Consider the following 21,864-nt stretch of genomic DNA (forward strand, 5'->3'; position numbering starts at 1 on the left):
GGGCCTACCCTTACAATCCAGGGTAATTGCCCTATCTGAAGGTTCTTAACCTTAATCATTTGTAAAGTCACTTTAGCCAAGTTAAATAATTTATTTACAGGTTCCTGGGTTAGGACATGAACATTTTTAGGGGTCCATTAGTCTGTCTGCTGTACCTGGGAATTACTCCTATGTAATATATTTCTAAGTATCATAAGTATACTAATTAATCTCTCAGCAGTTGAGATTTTTCTAGTTATCTTTTTGTTACAGATTTATAGTTCAATTCCATGGTGTTCAAAGAACTTTGAATGATTTCAGTGTTTTGAAATTTGTTGATGGTTTATTTATGGCCAAGCCACCCTTCCTGTTTAATCATTTTAATATAGTGCCTTGAAATGGGAATGCTTGCTACAGTCAAAAAATTAATTGAAGATTTCACGATACTTTTTATTACGTGGTGATCTTTTGTTTGTAGGTCATTATCTTACTTTCTGATAGTCTCTGTCTTTTGCGTAGTTAACCAATCATTACAGAGTAGTCAGTCAGTCTATATTGCTGAATAGTCATTACTACTTATGATTAAATTGATTTTTGATCTGTATGAGATGTTATTAAATTATTTTGATCTGTATGAGATGTTATTAAATTATTCCCTGATTAATGAAAACATACCTATTTTATTGGCTGTCTATGAAAACCTCACAAATATAGTCAAATCATATTTTGATTGAGTCTAGATCAATGATAACTCACTCATTCTCCTACAAAAGAAAAGTATACTCTAGGTCAATAAAGAACAAAGACGTTGAGTAACCAGGGCAGATAAAAGCAGTGATTAGAAAAAATACCCTCCAAATTGAATTTTTTGTTGTAGTTGATCGGTGTGGTATTTGCTAGAATAGGGGTAATGCCCTGACTTGTACTATTAATGAAAGGCCTGTCTTTGCCCAAACAACTAGAAGCAGGATTAGAAGGAATAAATAATAAGAAGCGTAGATGTGACATCAGTACATGTAATAATCCCTTTAAATGAAGTGATCAGTGACATATGAGATAGACTGTAGAATTCGTACTGTGGATCTAGAAAGATTCACAGTACGAATCCACAATTTTGTTCTATTTAACTAAACTTTAATGGATGACTATTATGCTCACTAAAATCAATGAGCAGCTTACAAGTTATCGAGGGGAGAGAGTGGTAAACAATTTAAAAAGTGCCATTATTTTGTACTTTCCTCCATTTTTCTCTTTAGCATCTCTCAACTCTTCCATTTCTCTATCTTAGTTTTAATGATACGTCATTTCAAAAAAGTCTTTTGGCACACCTTAACCCTCCTTACTTCTGATCTTTTATCACATTTACCCGGCCAAACCCTAGTCCTGGATTAATTTATCCGTTTGTTTTGTAGTATCCATTTTCCATGATTTCTGGTTTATAGAGATGGAAAACTGGGCAGCTGAGTGCTATTGGAAGAAACCACACCTTCTGGACAGATTGGTAACTAAAATGAATTCATTGTTATTAATCTTAACTGGAATCTCAATAATACTTCTTATCCTTAATGTTCTTTGTTAACTTATGTATATATAATCATCAGTGTCTATTTTATACAACCTCTGCTTTCCTAAATTGACTTCAAATGACACCATGCTTTTCTTCATTTTCTAATTCTTAGGTTAACCTTTTTAAGTCTACTTTGCCAGCTCCCTCTTGCCCATTTGACCTTTAAATATTGAAGTTTATTGAGACTTGGTTGTCAACCTTCTTAGTCTCCTTACCCTACTTTCTTAGGGGATTTCAACATTATATAATTTCAGTGGCTATGTAAAATAACACTGTGTCATAGAAATATAATGTGACACACATATATAATTTAAAAAATTTCCAGTAGCCACATTAAAACTAGGACTTTCACTTACTCATATGTGGAATTTAAGAAAAAAGAACAAAGGGAAAAAAGACAATCCCCAAACCAGACTCTATTATATAGCTAACAAACAGATGCTTAACAGAGGGGAGGGTGGGTAGGGGGACTGTATTCACCCTACTTCCCGAAGAAACTAAAAAACCAGACAAAGTATGGGTATCTGTGGTTTTCAAGACACTGGACATTAGACAGTGAAGGACAGTGGCTTTTGAGAGAGACAAAACAGATATGATGAGTCTTAAGATTGCTCAGCTTACCATCTTGAGTCTTCAGGTTGTAGCTCAGGAAGAAGGAAGACAGACGAATTGTGGCAAAACCTTTGAGTTGAGATGGGGCTGAGTCCAGCAAGACTAAAGCAGAGTTCACAGAGTTTGCAGGACCATCGCTTAATGTCTAGTATTTTATCTAGAGAGGAGATGGCTATACAGAGATTTGCAAAATATCCCCTGGAATACTTAGCAGAGTACTGATTAGTGATGGCTGTGGAGAAACTATCCAAGGCAAGAGAAGGATCCACTGAAAGGGTTAGGAACAACATTCTTGGTGCTCACACAGGACTGGGAATAATGTCTATTCCTAACAAGTAGTCTTGCAAACCTCTTTCATGGAGCACTGGGTAGAATATTCAAGAGTCGTACCCCATTAGTATGGCATAATATTTTGCTCCAGACCTGCCCTAACAAATCTCAGAAAAAAGAACCAAAAGATCAAGCTGCTTTCAAGAAGCATAGCTGTATTCCAGAACAAAGCTCAATAATATTTGTAAGAATAAGGAGATATCTACCACCTAATAAGGGAAAACCCACAATGGCTGGCATCTAATAAAAAAATTACCATTTATTCAAAGAAACAGGAAACATATGACCTGTAGTGAAGAAAAAAATCAGTCATTCAGAACTACCCAGAATTGACACAGATGTTAGAATAAAATGATAAGGACTTCAAACTTAATAGAAATATATTCATACGTAGAGTTAAGTAGAGCAATGGAAGATTTACTAAAGACCCAAATTGAACTTCTAGAGATGAAAGCTACAATATGGGAAATGAAAAATAGTGGCAAATTAGATATTGCAGAAGAAAGGAGTAATGGAGTGGAGGACATGGCAATAGATACTATCCAAGTGAAACAGAGATGAAAAAATAAAGCAAAATTAATATAACATCAGTAAGCTATGAAAAAATTTGTTTCTGTGTAATTAGAGCCCCTGAACAATGAAGGGAAGAGGGACTATTATTTGAATGATTAATGCCTGAAAGCTTTCCAAATTTGATGCAAATATTCCACAAGTCCAAGAAACTCAACAAACCTAAGGCATAAGAAACATGAAAACCTATACCCAGGCACATTCTAATCACATTGCTCAAATCACATTTCCTTTAAAGTGTTAAAGAGAAAATCTTTAAATTAAAAGGAGGCAGACACAGAAGAACAAAGATGGGAATGATGTCAGATTCTTGTTAGAAACAATGCAAACAAGAAGACTGTTTATTAACACCTTTAACATATATAGAAAAAAAAGTCAAGTGAATTCTGTACCTAGTGGAAATCTATTTCAAAAATGAAGGGAAAATAAAGAATTATTAACTGTAGGGTGCCTGGTGGACTGAGTTGGTAGAGCATGTGACTCTTGATCTTGGGGTTGTGAGTTCAAGCCCCACATTGGATATGGAGCCTACTTAAAAAAGAATTGTTAATTGAGAGTGATGGATATGATATGTTCATTATTTAGATTGTGGTATCTTAATTTTTTTTGGTTGGCCTAATTAAATATTAATTTGATCTTTTCAAAGAACTAACTTTTGATTTTATTTGTTTTCTCTGTTTTTCAATTTTCTATTTAATCGGTTTCTGCTTCCTCTGCTCTTTTTTCGTGTGATTTGCTCTTCGTTTAGATTCGCTTCATCTTGAGGGCTGGAAGACTAGGTTACTGATTTGAGGTCTTTTCAACATAGGTCTTTAAAGCTATAAAGTCCTTCTGAGTACTGCTTTTGCTACATCTCAGAAATTGTAATTATGTTGTTTACAGTTTTATTCAGCTTGAAATTCTTCTTTTATTTCTGTCTGTTTTTGCTTAATCTGTTTTAGGACTCTTATTAGATGCATGCATATTTATAACAGTTATATCTTTTTGATTAATTAAACTTTTAACATTACCAAGTGTCTTTTTGTCTCTAGTAACATTTTTCTTAAAATCTATTTTGTTGGATATTAGTAAGGCTGTTTACTTTCCATATGTTTGTTTCTCCGAATCAAAGCGTGTCTTCTGTAGACACAATATACAGTTGGATCATTTTTTTTAAAAAAAAAATCTAGCTTTATAATCTCTGCATTTTGATTGGCATGTTTAATCCATATACATTTAATATATTTAATAGTGTGATTGGATTTATGTTTGGCGTTTTGCTGTTTTTCTCTATGACTCTTATCTTTTTTGTTTTTTACTGCCTTCTTTGATAAATACCTTTTTTTTTTCTACTGTATCATTTATTCTCTCTCTGTCTCTCTGTCTTTCTCTCTTTTGGTAGACTATGTCACTTTGGGTTTTTTATTTTCCATAGTGGCTTTTCTGAAGATTATAGTAATAACCACTTTAACTTAAAATATTGTACTTTAGAGTAAAATTACCATAATTCTAGTAATATATAGAAAACTTTACTTCAGTATAGCTCTCTTCCCTTCCTACCCATCTTTTTGCTAGTATTATTGTATGTGTTACATATTTATGTAAGCTCTACACGTATAATTATTGTTTAATTGGACTTATCCTTTAAATCAGTTTAGAGAAGAAATGAGGTTATCTTTTCGTTTTAAGATTGTCTGTTTTGGCTTTTGATTGGCTATTGTGTGTTTAGGTGTAGATCTCTTTGAGTTTATCCTTCTTGGTGTTTGTTGTATTCTTTGCATTTGATGATCTTCTTGGATATGTAGATCAATGTTCATCAATTTTTTTTTTTTTTGCCATGTTCTATCCCTTTTTTCCCTCTTTTCTATTTCGTGGACTGCATTATGTATATGTTGGTGTGCTTGATGGTATTTACAGGTGTCTTAGTCTGGTCCTCCCTCCCTTTTTTATTGTTTAATTTTATTCAGAGTGGATAATGTATATTGCTCGATCTTTAAATTTGCGGATTCTTTTTTTCTGTTAACTCAGTGTGCAGTTGAGTAATTTTTAATTCCAGAATTTCTATTTGTTTTTTTTCGATTCTGTGTTTTTATTGTTAAAATGTATTTGATGATTCATTATCTTCCTTCCTTTTTTATTTTTTTTAAAAAGATTTTATTTATTTATTCATGACAAATAGAGAGAGGCAGAGACATAGGCAAAGGGAGAAGCAGGCTCCATGAAGGGAGCCCGATGTGGGACTCGATCCTGGGTCTCCAGGATCCCACCCTGGGCTGAAGGCGGCGCTAAACCACTGAGCCACCCAGGCTGCCCTTATCTTCCTTCCTTGATTCTAAACCATTCTGTCTTTATCAATAGCCTAACTGATCTTTTGAAAATGGATTCTCATCATGTCACTTTCATGCATTAAACTCATTACTTTGAGGATACAATCCAAAGATAGTGTGATCACTCAGGCTATGAATGATTTGGCTTCTGTCTTTCTCTCCAGGCTCATACTGAACCAGCCTTATTAACTTATTCTTTTTTAGTCACAGTGGCCTTTTTTTTTTACCTCTTGACGGCAGCATGGCCTTTCCCATGTTCAAACTTTCACATAAGCTAGAGTCTGTGTGAGTGCTTTATAATGTACTTTTTCAATTGATATTTCCTCATCACTCATCAAGTCTCAGGATCAATGGTAGTTCCTCAAAGGAAGTTTTCCTCACCTCTATTCACATCAGAGTAGACTTCCTGAACTTCGTTGTCATTGCACACTGTTTTGCTTCAAGTACTTACCATATTTACAATGAAATAATTATTTGTGCAATTACTTATTGAGTGAATATATTTTTATTTATTTGTAATATCCTTGAAGGCAAGTCATTTTCTCATTGTATTTTCTAGCACAGTGCCTGTTACATAGGAAATTCTCTATAAATATTTTGAATGAGAATGATTCTATAAATACATATAAATGGACATTTGACCAGGGAAAAGGAGGCTTACAGGGAAGGCTTTAGTAGGAGGTAATGAGTTGAATTCCAAAGAATGTGTAGTAAACAGCCAAGATGCAAGAAAGTAGCTTTTGAATATACCAAATAGGTTTAAAATGCCTTCTATCTAGTATATCAATACTCTGCACAGACATCAGTATATTTGTCCCAAAGGTTTGACGATGTGTAGAATTCAACCATTTGAAATGGCATTGTGTTTTTTATTTTTTTATTTTTTTATTTTATTTTATTTTTTTAAAGATTTATTTATTTATTCATTCAGGGAGAGCGAAGAGAGAGGCAGAGACACAGGCAGAGGGAGAAGCAGGCCCCATGCAGGAAGCCGGATGTGGGACTCGATCCCGGGGCCTCCAGGATCACACCCCAGGCTGCAGGCGGCGCTAAACCACTGCGCCACCGGGGCTGCCCGCATTGTGTTTTTTAAAAAGGTTTCATTTATTTATTTGTTTTAGAGAGAGAAAGCGTGTGTGGGAGGAGAAGCAAGCAAGGGAGAGTAGGAGGGGGAGAGAATCCAAAGCGGACTCTGCTAAGGGCAGAACCCAGCTTGGGGCTCGATTCTGTGACTGTGCAAGATCATGACCCTAGCTGTGAAACCCAAGAGTCAGACGTTCCACTGACTGAACCACCCAGGCACCCCGCATTAATTGTATTTATTATTATAATTATTTTATTTGTAGTAATCAATATAAGTAGTGGAACTCAGCATTGAGACTTATTCCTTGTTTGACCCTGAGTTTGGTTTCTAGCTTTAATAAATAAGCTTCTGTCCTATTCCTTTACCTTGTCTGAGTCATGACTTTCCTATTCCAGCATCCTTTGAACAGGAGCTTTATTCTGTTTTGATTAGACCCAATCCCAAATTCTGCAAAATAAGCATTTGATCTAAAATTAAAGCTTGGCAGCTAGGAAACTGTTATTTGATTTGCTGTAATACTTCCTTATGTTCTTATTGGGAACAAGGTGGGGATAGATAGGCACTTTTAGCATGTCACAGTAGCTAATTTTTAAGGGAAGAACAAAGTAGATCAGTTTAGAAATATTTGTATGAAAAAAAGAGTTCTATAAGCTTGGACGCAGAAGGGTTAATTCTACACTATTTCTAAAAACTGTGGTTGTGAAAATAAACAGAAAGCACTGTTTACTAAGAGTTCTTATTATCAGAGTTTATCTGTACTATAGGTAATCATCATAGACGTTTTAAAAATTGGCTTTTTTTAGAAAGAGAAAGAACCTTAAAAAAAATTAAAGGCTTGTGCTGCTTCCTTGATTTTAGATTTTATTAGCTCTGGAGACCAGAAACCTTGGGCCTTCAGGACTGTCCATTTGAGGATGATTATTGGTGTGCAGTATTAGTTAGTGCATAATAGTAATAGTAATGATGATGATCTTTTTTATAGTTAGAACCAAAGTGTATTAATATGAAGTCATATATTTTGATCAGGATTTGCTTCTTCATTTGTTGGTCTCATGTCAAAGATATATGTGTCTGGTGGGTCTAAATGCAATAGATATGGGCAGCCTGGGTTGCTCAACGGTTTAGTGCCACCTTCAGCCCAGGGCGTGATCTTGGAGACCCGGGATCGAGTCCCACGTTGGGCTTCCTGCATGGAGCCTGCTTCTCCCTCTGCCTGTGTCTCTGCCTCTCTCTTTCTCTGTCTCTCATGAATAAATAAATAAAATCTTAAAAAAAATGGAATAGATATTATACATTAAAAACCATAATGAGTCTTCTAAACTTGATGTTCAAGAGACTTGGAATCCTGCAGCTGATGGGCATAAAGTGCTGTATTTCTCATAGGTTTACAACTGCAGGAAGAAAGTCTGGGTGAATTGTTTTCTGTCAGATTTTCTTGAATTGTTGGTTACTTTGTGTCAACTTTTATGTTGAGAGTTTTGTGTTTTAATGACAAACATGTTTACTGGAAATTATAGCTTGGAAAAGAGAACTGCTTTCCTGCTTCTACAAAAAAAAAAAAAAGCTAGGTAAAACATTGATGTAGGGTAAAGTAGCTGTGGAGTTTTATATTCAGATTGTATGAACAGTAAACAGAGCATCTAAAATAACCACTTGCACATTGCAACAAACACATCATCATTTGCTTAAAAAAGAGTTATAATTACAGTTGACGAAGCATGGACACCATAAAAAATGCATTAGTTTGGCTTGACACATTAATTACCTGTTTTTGCAGATGTTTTTATGTATTGTTGTGTGAACAGTTTACAAAATAATTACAGGAAAGTCGTATGGAAAATAAACTAAGTGGGTGGTTTCTCGTCTAAATATTTTCATTCATGTGAATCTGTGTGAGGCACAGCTGCTCTATTGCAAACGCAGAGAGAGAGAGATGAGGATTCTCGAAGGGTTTTTTACTAGATGGTCTCGGTCATCAGTATCCCCGCATTTTTATATCTTTAGCAACACAGTTTAAAAACATTAAAATGAGAGGGTTGATTTTGTTCCTTTGATTACTGAAAAAAAAAACCTTAATTCTGCTCAAAAGAAATATGGATATCTATGAGTATTTTCAAGTGAACCAAACAAAACTAAAAACCCTAAATCGAAAACTGCTGTTTCAATACTAGCCGGTATTAGGCACTTGTGGAGTCAATCATTATTTCATAATTACTTGAGTTGCATAGTTTTATATAACTTACAGCTTAAGTCAATCTTAGTAATTAAACATTGAGTTTTGTGTATATTACACAGAAGTTCAGTTTATCTCTTCTCTTTTAGAAAGTATTGAAAACGTAAGTCTGCTTTTTCTCAGAAGCTTACTGTGTTGCCATTAGTGGTCTCAAAGTGTGTTTCATTGGAAAAACCAGATTGTTGTACAGGCATATTGTACTCTTACAAGCTGTAAAGAAACAGATTTTCTAAAATTTTAATTGTCAAGCAATAAAAAGTTCATAGACTTCATTCTGTTTTACACAATGGTTTACAATTATGTAGAATATCTGTGCTTATGTTTCCTCGTTGATGCTGTCATGGCAATTTTTCATAAAACTAAATAAAAATGTAGATTGTCCTTTTAGTCCAACTATACCACTTCTATGCTGTGTTCCTCCATATTCCTTTCTTATGATTTCACTTACACACAAGATAAAGACAGTAATCGCAGACATTTTCTGAAATGCATTTATTTTAACTGTTTAAGTTCAACAAAGGTACTAAGTTATAGAAAGAGGTAATTAGAGTGTCTCTAGGCATGAAGGTATTGTTATCAGACCATGTAGTATTGGTACAAAATCATTCATTTGGTTTTCCATTCATTTATTTAACAAAATTTTATTGAGTCTTCTGTATGTGATGTTCTGTGACAACACCGAAATGACTGTAAACATTGAGGTAACTGTGTTGGGAACATACTAGATGCTCAGTAACTATAAGGCATCTTTACTTCTGAAAATGATAGGAGGAACAGGAATATGTGGTTATGGAGAACTTTTTCACTATGGTGGCTTACTTATTACTTCCTGGGGAGGATTTTCTTGTTATCCTGAAATGGGCATCAAATGTGATGTATTGTGGGTGTATTGCTTGACACATTCTTTGAATTGCTTAAATGTGGAGATATTTAATATCATGTTAAATAAATTTGGAGATGGAATGGAGTCTCTTCTAATTCTGATACACACTAAGTTTAATTTTTTAAGGTGAGAATGCACTAGAGGAGGCTGTGAAACCTCTAGCATTCAGAAGAGTTAACTGCTTATAATCAGTAATTCTGTTGATCACTTGACATCATCTCAAAGGAAAATATGTGATCGAATATCATGACATCAAGAAAAACAGTTGTTGGACTTGAGAGTCTTCTATGGATTTTCTACTTCTTAAGATGTCTCTAACAGTAAAAGAAATGAACAAGAGCTTTGTTGACATAACCTAAGAACTTAGAACTTTTATTTTCATTATTTTCCCTTATTTATTTTTTTTTAATTTTTTTTTTAATTTATTTATGATAGTTACAGAGAGAAAGAGAGGCAGAGACACAGGCAGAGGGAGAAGCAGGCTCCATGCACCGGGAGCCTGATGTGGGATTCGATCCTGGGTCTCCAGGATCGCGCTCTGGGCCAAAGGCAGGCGCCAAACCGCTGCGCCACTCAGGGATCCCCCTGCGCCACTCAGGGATCCCCTATTTTCCCTTATTTTTATTCCATTTCAGAAGGCAAAAATTTAGCTCCTAATTTTTAATTCTTCATTCCTTTTCCTTTAATATATCTCTTGTTCTTTTAAAACTTTTTATCTTAGTCTTTTAGAAGCCATTGATTACAATATAAGGGACACTTTGGGGATTCATTACCTAGGTATCTGTCCATCTATCTGGACAAGAGTTTATTGTCACAAAGAGACTGGCCAGGCAATGTTGATATGAATGGATTGAATAATTAATGTTTTGGGTACTACCTTTTAAAATTGCAAAACGAAAAATGGGTTAGAAAGCAGGAAAAAAATAGTTGAATCTAAGATAAGACTGTCTTTAGGCATTTAAAGACTGATTTAATGATGTGTTAGTTTTCATTCAGTATTAACTGATAGAAAAACTGCTAAACAGCATTGAAGGCAGTCATAACCAAGGCAATGCCTGGAGATGAATATTATTATGACTTTTGCTTTTACTATTCTTTGATGACTCTTTGAACTTCTAGGGGTCACATAACACTTGGTTTTGAAAAGACATTAATATGGGGTTGGTTAAATGCAAATGGGAAGCAGATTCCCTGACTGACCAGGTTTTGTTCTATACGGAGAGGCTGATGGCTCCAGTTGTGGTAGACACGTAGAACCATAAATTACTGTTTTTCTCAAGGTTGCCTTTTGTTGTCAGAACACTTAGCGTAAGTCAGAAATGGTAGGCTATACCTGAAAAGAACAAAAAACCCATTAACTATAATAAATCAGCACTAAGAAAAAAAAAAGCAACTGTAACCACCAAGGCCATCTCAAACAGGCATATTTTTTTTTTTGTTACTAACATTGTTAAAAAAAAAAAAGCACCAATAAAAACTCATTCCTTCAAACTCAGGTTGATGTGAATGTTCTTTCTAATGTGATAAGTCTGAGTTAAAAACCAGCATATTTAGCCAAGAATACAGTGGCATAGGGGCTATTCGACAGCGTTTGTTGGAGTAGAGAAATAGAGATAAGAATATAAGATGTGCCTAAGTAGAGTCTTATGTGGGGATTGAATTCTATGCCTGTGGCAAAAATCAGGTATGGCCAAAATACTCTTAAAAACTCCTTAAAATTTTTCATAAAATACAGATGTAGATATACTATCTTTCAAGTAGTTTAACATGGCTAGTTTTTCCTTCAGCATTGCTTTTCTTTTGTTGAACCAATGATGAGGCATTAGCTATATTCTTCTTGGTAAGTTAGGGTAGAATAACAGAATTGGAAAAACTGCTTTTTATTCTAGTTTGTGAAACTGATATTCACTAGTTCTGTGAATAAAAATGCCCTTTTGGTTTTTTTATGGGTAAATGAGAAAAGGCCCAGGTTTTCCAAAGAATCCTTGGATAACCAGGATGTTTTGAGAGACCACTTTTTCTCAAAAAGGCCCATTCTCTTTAACACAGTGTGAAATTTATACCTCTTTGTCACTCTAATTGTCCTGTGTCCTTGTCTGTCATCTTTAGTCTATTTCTGTCCAATTGTATTCTACTATGTTGTCTGATAGGCTCCTGGCTTAACTCTTATGCTTATTTTCTCTTCGTCTTTGTTCCCATACTCACTCGTACTTGTCCCATGCTCTGTATTTTTTTTTTTGTTCCACTCAGTAACAGCATGATTCACTTCAAATTCAGTCACCTGAAGCGTGGGATAGCATAAGACCTGGTTTCAGTTTAGTCTCATATATTAACTTTTCAACTGCGGAAGACATTCCACATCTCTGAGCCTTAAGTTCCTTAGTTGTATAAGGAAGATACTGGATATAGTATCAAAAGAGATATCTTTTGAATAGGATTTAATATAATGAAGGAATGCCCAAATGGTGATGGCTTCTTGAATAAATTAGAATTCTGCGATTCCATCATCTATAGACTGTGCCTTCAATAAACTTAGTAAATTAAGTCAGAGTTGGTGCTCTGAGACATGTAGGATAGGCAGTGCAGTGTTTCTAAAAATTTCAGGGACAACTTTGGACTTTCTCCTCATTTCTATTCATCTACACCCTATTCTTTCACAGGTTATACTCTGTAATCTTATATCCATCCTCTCTCTTGATCAGCAATTGATAAGGTAAAGACATACATAAGACATTTTTCTCTGGTACAGTGGAACTTTTTGACATAAAGTTTAGTAAATAATGGGAGTAGATTTTTTCTTTCGAATGCCCAGTGGAAATTCTTACTGTATCCAAATTATTAACAGAAATGTAGAGAAACTTAGTGAAGATACTGGTTTATCTTTAGATGGAATGTAAAATATGTATCCATATTTAAAAGCATTTATTAAGTGTCTACCTGGATATAATACTGAAGAAATAATGGCTACATGACCCAATATGGGATTAAAAGTTAAATTCCAGATAACCTAGTTTTCCTTGAAAAATAATTATTATGGGCTTTGTGTATGTGTCTTAACATGAAGATTAAGAAATTAAGGTTACAGCTGATTTTAATCAGTTAATACCTGTTTAAAGTCATTTATCAGTAATTTGATCAGTTAAAATTATTCTGGAAATCCATAATTAATCTTTTCTTCTTAGTACTTCACAAACCTCAGTAAGTGTCCAGCAGTAGAAACCTGCCTGCAAGAGGTGATTTTCATCCTTGGCCGCTACTATTGATCAGCAGTGGTTGTGACCTACTTTTAAGGGGCTGGTAGGGAACGAGTCATAGTATGTATATTTAAGGTTATGTTTAAAAAGCCTTCCAGTATTCCATCACTTCATTGTTGTTTCCATGGAAGCAGAACCACTGTCAGCAGCAGGAGTCCATTTCAACTGCTGGCTTCCGGTTCTTGTTTCTCTGTTACTATGGAGACTGCCTAGAAAGCAGCAGAGATACCGAAAGTTTAAAAAACAATGATTTGATTACAAACTGTGGTATTACCTCTAGCTTGAATTAGGTGCTCTATAGGCTTGGCAGTTTTGAATCTCAAATTATTTGGGAAGACAAACTGATTTTTTTGAATAAAGCAAATTTTGAAGTTGTCTGAAAGCTTGTAATCACACTGAGTTAAAAAACTAAGTTTTTTTTTTTTTTTTTTTAAACAGCTTAGCCTATGCTGAATTAGAAATTTTAAATGAGGGATTTAAATTAGGGCATGAAAGGTAGAACCTGAAATGAGAAGCTCTCATAATGATGGAAGTAGCAGTTCTATGAACAGTAAATTCAAAACTAAAGGTCGAGTAATGAGTAGAAATAGTGAATGTTACTTATTTATGGGCACACATTAGCTTCACAACATGTTTCAATTAGGTACCTTTCACAGATATATGAAAATAAAAACGGGTTTAGAAACTCAGTAAATTTTAAGGGCAGGAATCATTGATATTTGAATTGAAGTTTGAGGAGTTGGTGAGTTAATAAATGTAGACTGTTCTGTGGTTAAGAAGTGATAGAGATTCTCCCCACCCCCAAGACTAGTTATATTTTTGAACTACTCATGAAGGAGAGAAGAGATAGAACAGTAAAGTAAAAGATATGAAAGGAAGGTTTTTTTTTAGCAAAATTGCAATCCCAATTTGGTTGCTGTTTTTCTTTGAATGCTCTATTCAGTCAGGAATCTTTGGTTTGTATGTGAAAAAATCCACATTTGAACTACAGTAGGCAAAGAATGGCAGGAATGTAGCTTCAGCTGAAATCTGGGACCCCAGTCACACCAGGATTCCTTTTTTTTTTTTTTTTTTTTTTGTCTCTCATAACTGCTTCTCTCTGTTAAATTCCTTCTTTCTGATTGGTTCTTTTTGCATTGGCAGAAACTAAGGCTGCTGGCAGTACCAAGTCCTCTGATTTCCAGCATCAATAGCCGAGAGGGACTGATTGGCCCAGTTTGTGTTGGGCCAATTCCTCCCTTCTCCCACTGTGGCCAAGAGGGTGGGGCTCTGTCAGTGGCCCAGCTTGTGACAGAGGGCTCACCCTTGACTAACTAGTAAGGGGCAGAGGGGCAGAGATCTGAAACACGACTGCAGCTTTCATTCAAACCCCTTGTTAGGAGGATGCTATTGGTCGGAGAGAAGTAGAGGCCATGAAGGAGAGGAGAAAGGGCCATTCCCCAGAAGAAAAAGAAGATGCTATTCTAAGCAGAAATAAGGTTTTTCTACTACTAGGCTTTTGGGAGAAAATGCCTGCTTTCCTATAATTCAGATCAGTTCACTTCAGTGACACAGGAATGTTATTTTGTAGGACTTGGTCTAGAGAGAAACCAAGATTGAAAGCCTTTACAATTTAGTGCTTCCTGTATACAGCTGTCTTTGTTGTAGTGTCTTTTATGTATATTGTCTCCTTTAATCTCTGCAGTCATTTGAAGTATCTGTTTCTGTCTTAGAGAATGAGAAGGAGGGTCAGAGAGTTGAGATGATTTATCATTGGTCACATGACTAGTGAGGCAGAGCCAGAATTTAGATAACCAGGGTTTCCAGAACGTACTCAAGGGCAATTTCCACTATTTGATACTTGTTTTTTGGTTAATTTCATTCAGAAGATGCATAGGATGAATTATTTTTAAAAAGTACTATGTATGAAGTGCTCTGAAAAAAAATGAATCATGAATATGTAGAATATTATTTATCAGAGGAGCCTTAGTAATCCTATAGTATAGTGGTTTTCAAACTTTTAAATTTTCAGTCATGGAATCTTTTCTTCAGATGAAATGTTATATCACCGTCAGGTCTATAAAAAGGATAAAAAGCTTAGGATCATTCCACTCTTGAGAGGAGAGAGCCCAGTATTTCCTTCATGGGCTGGACCACCTCTTTTTTTTTTTTTTTTTAAGATTTTATTTATTTATTCATGATAGAGAGAGAGAGGCAGAGACAGGCAGAGGGTGAAGCAGGCTCCATGCAGGGAGTCTGACATGGGACTCGATCTGCGGTCTTCAGGATCAGGCCCTGGGCTGAAGGCAGCACTAAACCGCTGAGCCACCCGGGCTGCCCATGGACCACCTCTTTTTTGAGATCTTGAGTTCTTTGGTTATCCTTTATTTGGAGAAACAGAGCCAGACAGGGTAATGACTTGTTCATTTTCATATAATTGTATATTACAGGGATCTGAGTTATATTCTTCTTCTTTTCTTTAAAGTTATTATTTTAATTCCCATTGGTTAACATACATTTGAATTACATTCTTATTTTTGTTATAAGGTGGGTGACAATTTGTTGTTAATGAAAAAACCAGGAAAAGCTTACAAAACTCAATAGTGAATTCAGATTTACCCTAAATAATTTTATTCTCCAGTTTGGTGGTACTTATAGAGCATATCAAATCCATGTCATGGCTCTTTCTACACACCTACTGCATTTAGTCCCAATTTGTTGAGTTGGACAATTGCATACTACCTGAACTAGGCTAGTCTTATGTCTGCAGAGCTTTTTATTTTTTTTTACTTTTTTTTCCTCTTTCTTTTTTTTTTAAGATGTTTTTATTTACTTATTTATGAGACAGAGAGAGAGAGAGAGGCAGACAGAGACACAGGCAGAGAGAGAAGGAGGCTCCATGTGGGGAGCCTGACATGGGACTCGATCCCGGGTCTCCAGGATCACGCCCTGGACTGAAGGCAGCGCTAAACCACTGAGCCAAACCGCTGAGCCACCGGGGCTGCCCTGCAGAACTTTTTATATGACATTTTTTGTCTGTCAACGCTTCTTAAAAAGGTATCAAATTCTCTCTATTTAAATAGGAAAATTTCCAAATTTGTATAAACATTTTTGGTGGTGATATTTAGAACTTGCTAACTTTGATGTCTGTTCTAATTTTGAATCTCTCTTCTTTTTAGTTACAAATGTGAGCAAGTGGTGAACTGGATAAAAAAGAAGTTAATCTTCAGACTGGATAAAAGAAAGTTTATTTATTTTTCACATGTCCTGGCTTTGTTTTCTCCTTTTAGGAGAGTCAAGCCCTACACGTCGAGAAGCTGTGAAGAGAAAAACAGCAGAGTATCTCATGCGAGCAGAGAATCTATCCAGCCTTTATGGAAAACCTCAACTTGATGATGTATCCCAGGTATGTTTCATTTTACATTTTTTCTTTTCTTTTCTTTAGTTTTTTTTTTTTAAAGAGTCTATTTATTTATTCATGAGAGACAGAGGCAGAGACATAGACAGAGAAGCAGGCTCCATGCAAGGAGCCTGATGTGGGACTCGATTCTGGGACTCTAGGATCATAGCCTGAGCCGAAGGCAGACACTCAGCTGCTGAGCCAGCCAGGCATCCCACATTTTATATTTTCTTTAGCCATTTTTACTGAATTGTCTCCTGGCTTTCTTTATAATTAGAATGTTTAAGAATTTTGGTCTTTTGAATTTTATCAATATTTTTCTAACAAGTTATTGGTGAAAAGAAAAGCATTAAAGCAAACCACCAAACGTGGAATAAAACGGGACTTGCTTTCTCTTCTTTTTCGGCCCTTTGTCTTTTACCCCTAAAACTCCATGTGTAAAATGACAATAATTTGTACCAAATTTTATTTGAAAAAATGTTAAGGTTAACTAATGGTTTTTGTATAATTCATGTACAGTTTTGTTGACTCATGCTAAAACTAATTATTTAAGCATAAGTCCTTCAAGTAGCTCTGTTGACCACTTAAAATTATAAAGGCATAATTCTAACAGGGTTATTTAGATTATCTGGGACTATCCTTAGTCTGGTCTTGAAAGTAGGTGAATGCTTAAAACATTTGAAACACTGTGGTTTATTATTGTTTTTATGTCATATCTATCTGGACTTGGCACATATCAAGAAGTAACTTTTTTTTCTTTATATAAACTGAGTTTTTTTCTTTTTTTTAAATTAATTAGTTTATTTATTTATGATAGTCACAGAGAGAGAGAGAGAGAGAGAGAGGCAGAGACACAGGCAGAGGGAGAAGCAGGACTCCATGCACCAGGAGCCCGACGTGGGATTCGATCCCGGGTCTCCAGGATCGCGCCCTGGGCCAAAGGCAGGCGCTAAACCGCTGCGCCACCCAGGGATCCCCTAAACTAAGTTTTTTTCTGATATGATTTAAGTATTATATCTTCTAGAGATGGGAGAAAATGCTTATTTTTTTAATTGATCTAAGATGCATGTGGGCTTGCTCATATCCCAACTGTATCATTTGAAGCCATGGAAGATTGGGCAGTCTTAGCTCCAGTTTCTACATCTGAAAAATGATAATAGTAATTCCTTTCTGGGTTATTGTTAAGGATTAAATGAGTTTTTAAAAAAATTACTCATTTTTATTTTTATTTTTTTTTAAATTACTCATTTTTATATAGGTGCACACATAGCCACACCAATACTGCAAATCAAGTGCTTTCCTCATCAAAAGACCACCTATTAGCTAAGCTTACAAGAGTAGCTTAATAAGTTTTAGCCCTATTTTTCTTCCTCTGTCACAGATTGCTTTGTATAATTTTTTCCATATTTTTTAATGCTTTTATACTTTTTGACAATTATAATGTGTTTCAGTTTTCTAGTTTTAAAAATAGCCCAATACTTAATCGTTGATTTGTTGGACCATTAGACTTTTTGTTGCTGATTTTCTGAATCCTTTTCATTTTGTGTGTGACCTTTTAAAACATGCAATTATCAAACAAATACTTATTAGTGAGAATTTTCAATGTTAAGTGTTTGACCATTTCCTTTTTTTTTTTTTTCTTAGAGAGAGTGCTTGTGGAGATGGGGGTGTGTGGAGAGGCAGAGGGAGAGATTGAATCTTAAGAAGGCTGCATGCATGCCCAGCACAGAGCCCAATGTGGGCTGAGAACATGACTTGAGCTGAAATCAAGAGTCAGGCACTTAACCAAATCAGCCACCCCAGCACCCCTGACCATTACTTTTAGGAATTAAAAAATTATAGTCTGACTTTTATTGCTTGTTCTTGTATAATGAATATGTTTTAAATAAGATATCTGCTGTTTGATTTTCAGATTATTATTCTGTGTTCTATTTGCTGATCTTTTCCTATTTTCTGTCGTTGTTTTGATTGTATTAAGTTTACTTTTTAAACTCCTTACTATTTTGTTATTTTTATTTTGTTTTACTTTTTAAGATTTTATTTATTTATTCATGAGAGACACAGAGAGTGAGAGACACAGGCAGAGGAGCCCGATATGGGACTTGAACCCGGGAATCCAGGATCATACCCTGAGCCAAAGGCGCTGGTGGGGTTATTTTCTGTGGGGTTGACAGCCTTCCTTGTGTCTAATCCTGATGTGTCCATTCTCAATTCCATTTTGAGGGACAATTATAAAAGTATTAAATAGGATGGGCCTCTATGAACTTACCTGTTTTACTAATTCTCCTTGTATATTAAAAAAAAATTCTCCTTGTATATAAATATTCTAAAAGTTTTCGAAAATTACTAGTGTTCTATTCTTTCCATTAACGTTAACTTTGAATGTGCTACCTATTTCTTACTCCTTCAAGCTCCCTCTTACGCAGCCCCCATTTTAGTTTCCCATTACTACTTTGTGAACACTAATTTATTAAGCAAGTAAATATATAAAGCCTGCTGTATGGCTTTTGACTTGGAGAAAGGAACCATGAAGTACATTAGTCAGAAATTCCCTTCAAGCATAACTTCTAATGAAAATAAAACAAAGGAGATTTAATACAGGAGAACTGGTTGTATTAGATTATATATTAATTCACTAAACATTGGTTAAGACTATATATATATACAGTACCAGACTAGATATACTTTGAAGTTATATAAAAGATTAATAACACAGTCTCTGCTTTTGCAAACCTTATGTAGTATATGTACCTCATTGAGGAAACAAAAGTTAGAATGGTAAGAGTCATTTAGAATAATGGGAACTTGTATTAGAAAGGATGAAAAGGATTACCCCATGAATCAGATTTGAGATGCTAGGATTTTTTCAACTCTTAGGCAAGGAGGCTAGAGGACCGTTCTTCTTGCTAGAACAAGATGTTTTTCTTTTGTTGTTAGTATTTGTTTTTTATTTCACTTCTGTATTTTATGCTGTAAAACCTGGCCCTTAGGTCAGGGGCATGCCCAATTATTTTCTTATTTATTGTTTAACTTAAATATCTTCTAGAGGTTCTTAATGAGTTTGGTGATTTCGTTATTTCCTTCTTTAGCCCTTGTTGGTCCTCAATTTCAGCCAACACAATGAGAGGATCAATATAAATGATTTCTAAGGCCCTTTTTAGCTCTTAAATTCTCTGCAAAGTAGATATTATTTCTCTCTAGAATCCATGTGCAAACATTTCTTTCTAGCCTGGCTGATTAGGAAAATAAAGGAATTCCTTCTGGTTTTAAAATTTTGTGTTGATTATTGTTTTCCCCCATTGGCGCAGTCCAGGTCATGACTCATTCCACCCGCATTTTCTGTGATGATTTAAAGCTTTTGCTTTATTGAATTTATTTATGAGACTCTTTTGTGGTAAATATAAAAGTTGTGAACTTCCCAGTCATTCATGGTAATATTCTTTTTAAAAAAGGACAGAAAGGAGCAAAAGCACTCTTTGTTTTCTTCATTACTTCATTATTAATAGATTCAAAGAAAACTTAAGGGGCAGGATTCAGGAAAAAAAGGAAGTGAACTTTGAAGTAAAGGTGAAGTCTTATGTGACAGAGACAGAGTTCTTTCTCTCTTCCTTTTCATTTTTTAAAAATTGGAGATGACTTTGGATGATTTAAGAATTAACATTAAAAGAGGGTTTTCCTGGAAAAGACTTGGAATAACTTTTTTGCTCTTTTTAACTCTAGGAATTTTAAACCAAGATCATTGAAATTTAGAAAAAGACAGTAAATGGTCTAAGTTTAGGACGTAAAATATTGTATAGTTTCTAAAGTATGAATAAATTTCTTGTCCTGCAGTTAAACAAGGTGTGAAGGAAAATTAATTGTAGAATGCATGCCTTTCCTGAATATTTGTAGATTTTGAGTATAATTATTATAATATGGAAAATATTTTTCTGTTGTGCATTTTGTTAACTAGTACTATTGATATCTCTCAATTTTCCCTTAGAAAATATTTTAAAACTGTGTCTCCCTTAGTGAGACAGAGATAAAAATAGTGATGGCAGTCAGGGGCAATCCACATCAGCAATAGGACTGCAATGAAGAGACATCCTTGAATGTGATCTAAGAGAGGCTTAGGAAACCAGGTTTGAGGGTAAGTGGCTAGTGACACTCTTGGCAAAGCCAAAATTTTACAGATGAAGCCAAGTTCAGAAACTAGTATAATTAGCCATCAGGTTTTGGAGTGTGGGTTCTTGATATATTTTTTGTAGTGCTTTCCTTTTACCCTACTCCCCACCGCCCCCACCCCCTTCAACTGTGACTTTCTCTTAAGTTACTTAAGGACAGGTAGCTAAACCTGTTTCAAATGTGGTTGGTGACCAGCAGCATCAGCATCACCTATTAGTTTGTTGGAAATGCAGAATCGTACCTTCTCTCAGACTGATGATCTCCATTTGAATAAGATCCTCAGGTGATGTGCAAACACATTAAAGTTTGAGAAGTACCACACTCACAGATTGGTAAGAATGGAGGTAGATTTCAGTGAGAACAGGGAATAATATCAAGTGAAGAAGACTGGACAGGATAAACAGCAACTTTAAAGAAACCAACAAAAACACAGGTAAGCATCACTCAGCCATTTAGAGAATATAGAACAGAAATAGTAAACAGATTTTATTGGTGTGTTTATTCTAATCCTCTTGTAATAGCAGCCAGAAACACTGTATTATGAGACAGAGTGTGAGATTAACAGAGATACCTGTCAAGGGCTTGAGCAGTAGAGTGATAAGTATTTGCCATCTTTGGTTTTGAAGATAGTTGAATCATTATACTTTCTTATATGATCCATCATGTATCCTCTCCCTCCTCTTTACCTCCTGTGTTTTGTTTTGGTATAGATGAATATACCTGTTCCTTGCTTCTCTAGGCATCTTCTGTTACAGTAGTTAATATATGTAAGTGAAAAATTTTACATTTTTATTAAGGAAATCAGTCACGTTTCCTAGAAATATACTGTATACTCTCATCCCTCATTCCCTTAGCATTGGCTGGAATATCCAAACAATGTTATATTATTTTTTAAGTATTTAATCCCCTCTAACTATTATCTAGTTTTGTCATCTTAGACAAATTGCTTAACCTTGCCGCTTCTCAGTTTTCTCATCTGAAAAAAAAAAAAAGAGACAGAATGTTGGACTTGATCTCTGTCTCTTTCTGTTCTTAAAATTCTGTGGATTTATGTTTCCTTTTGCCATCTGAAAAAAGGAATAGATCTATAGGGATTCTACCCAATTTAAACGCTGCGTATAAGGAATACAGGATTTTTTTATTGATGATTTTATTTCATGATCTTTCTTTGTTCATTTCTCTGATCTTAAACTTTTATAGATGGTTAAAGTGGAAAGAGAACTTTAATGATCACTTTGCCTTTGGTCTTTCCCCATTACAATTTCACCATTCCCATCTTTGCAGAAGTAACCTTACTAAATCACTGTTTTCATTGGATTGTTTCTCATACAAAAACTTGTTTCCTAGACTCTGGAGAATATGGTCCAGAGCTGGCATTCAAGGCCTGTGAAAACTCACTGACCCTAAGTTTGTAATTTTATTTTCCTTTGTTCTACAACGTGAACAGTTTTTTTCCCACCAGGCTAGTTTCCTTCCAATCCTATATTTAATATCCGTTTTCTA

General features: G+C 35.0%; 1 protein-coding gene and 1 long non-coding RNA gene across 11 annotated transcripts in view; one reads left to right on the plus strand and one right to left on the minus strand.

Moving 5' to 3' along the window:
- Positions 1 to 21,864, plus strand: part of RPS6KC1 (ribosomal protein S6 kinase C1) — a 177,422-nt gene that overhangs the window by 75,057 nt on the left and 80,501 nt on the right. For all 10 annotated transcript variants that reach the window (XM_038542113.1, XM_038542116.1, XM_038542124.1 and 7 more), the window contains one exon: positions 16,088 to 16,203. In XM_038542113.1, the coding sequence (XP_038398041.1) occupies positions 16,088 to 16,203 (116 nt within the window). The remainder of the gene's footprint in view (positions 1 to 16,087; positions 16,204 to 21,864) is intronic.
- Positions 10,514 to 12,912, minus strand: LOC111096625. Its single transcript, XR_005361947.1, has 2 exons — positions 12,759 to 12,912; positions 10,514 to 10,897 (listed from the first exon to the last, which is right to left on the minus strand). It is a non-coding gene; the product is annotated as an uncharacterized LOC111096625 (long non-coding RNA).

The sequence above is a fragment of the Canis lupus genome, chromosome 7 (assembly GCF_011100685.1).
Source record: "Canis lupus familiaris isolate Mischka breed German Shepherd chromosome 7, alternate assembly UU_Cfam_GSD_1.0, whole genome shotgun sequence".
NCBI lineage: Eukaryota > Metazoa > Chordata > Mammalia > Carnivora > Canidae > Canis > Canis lupus.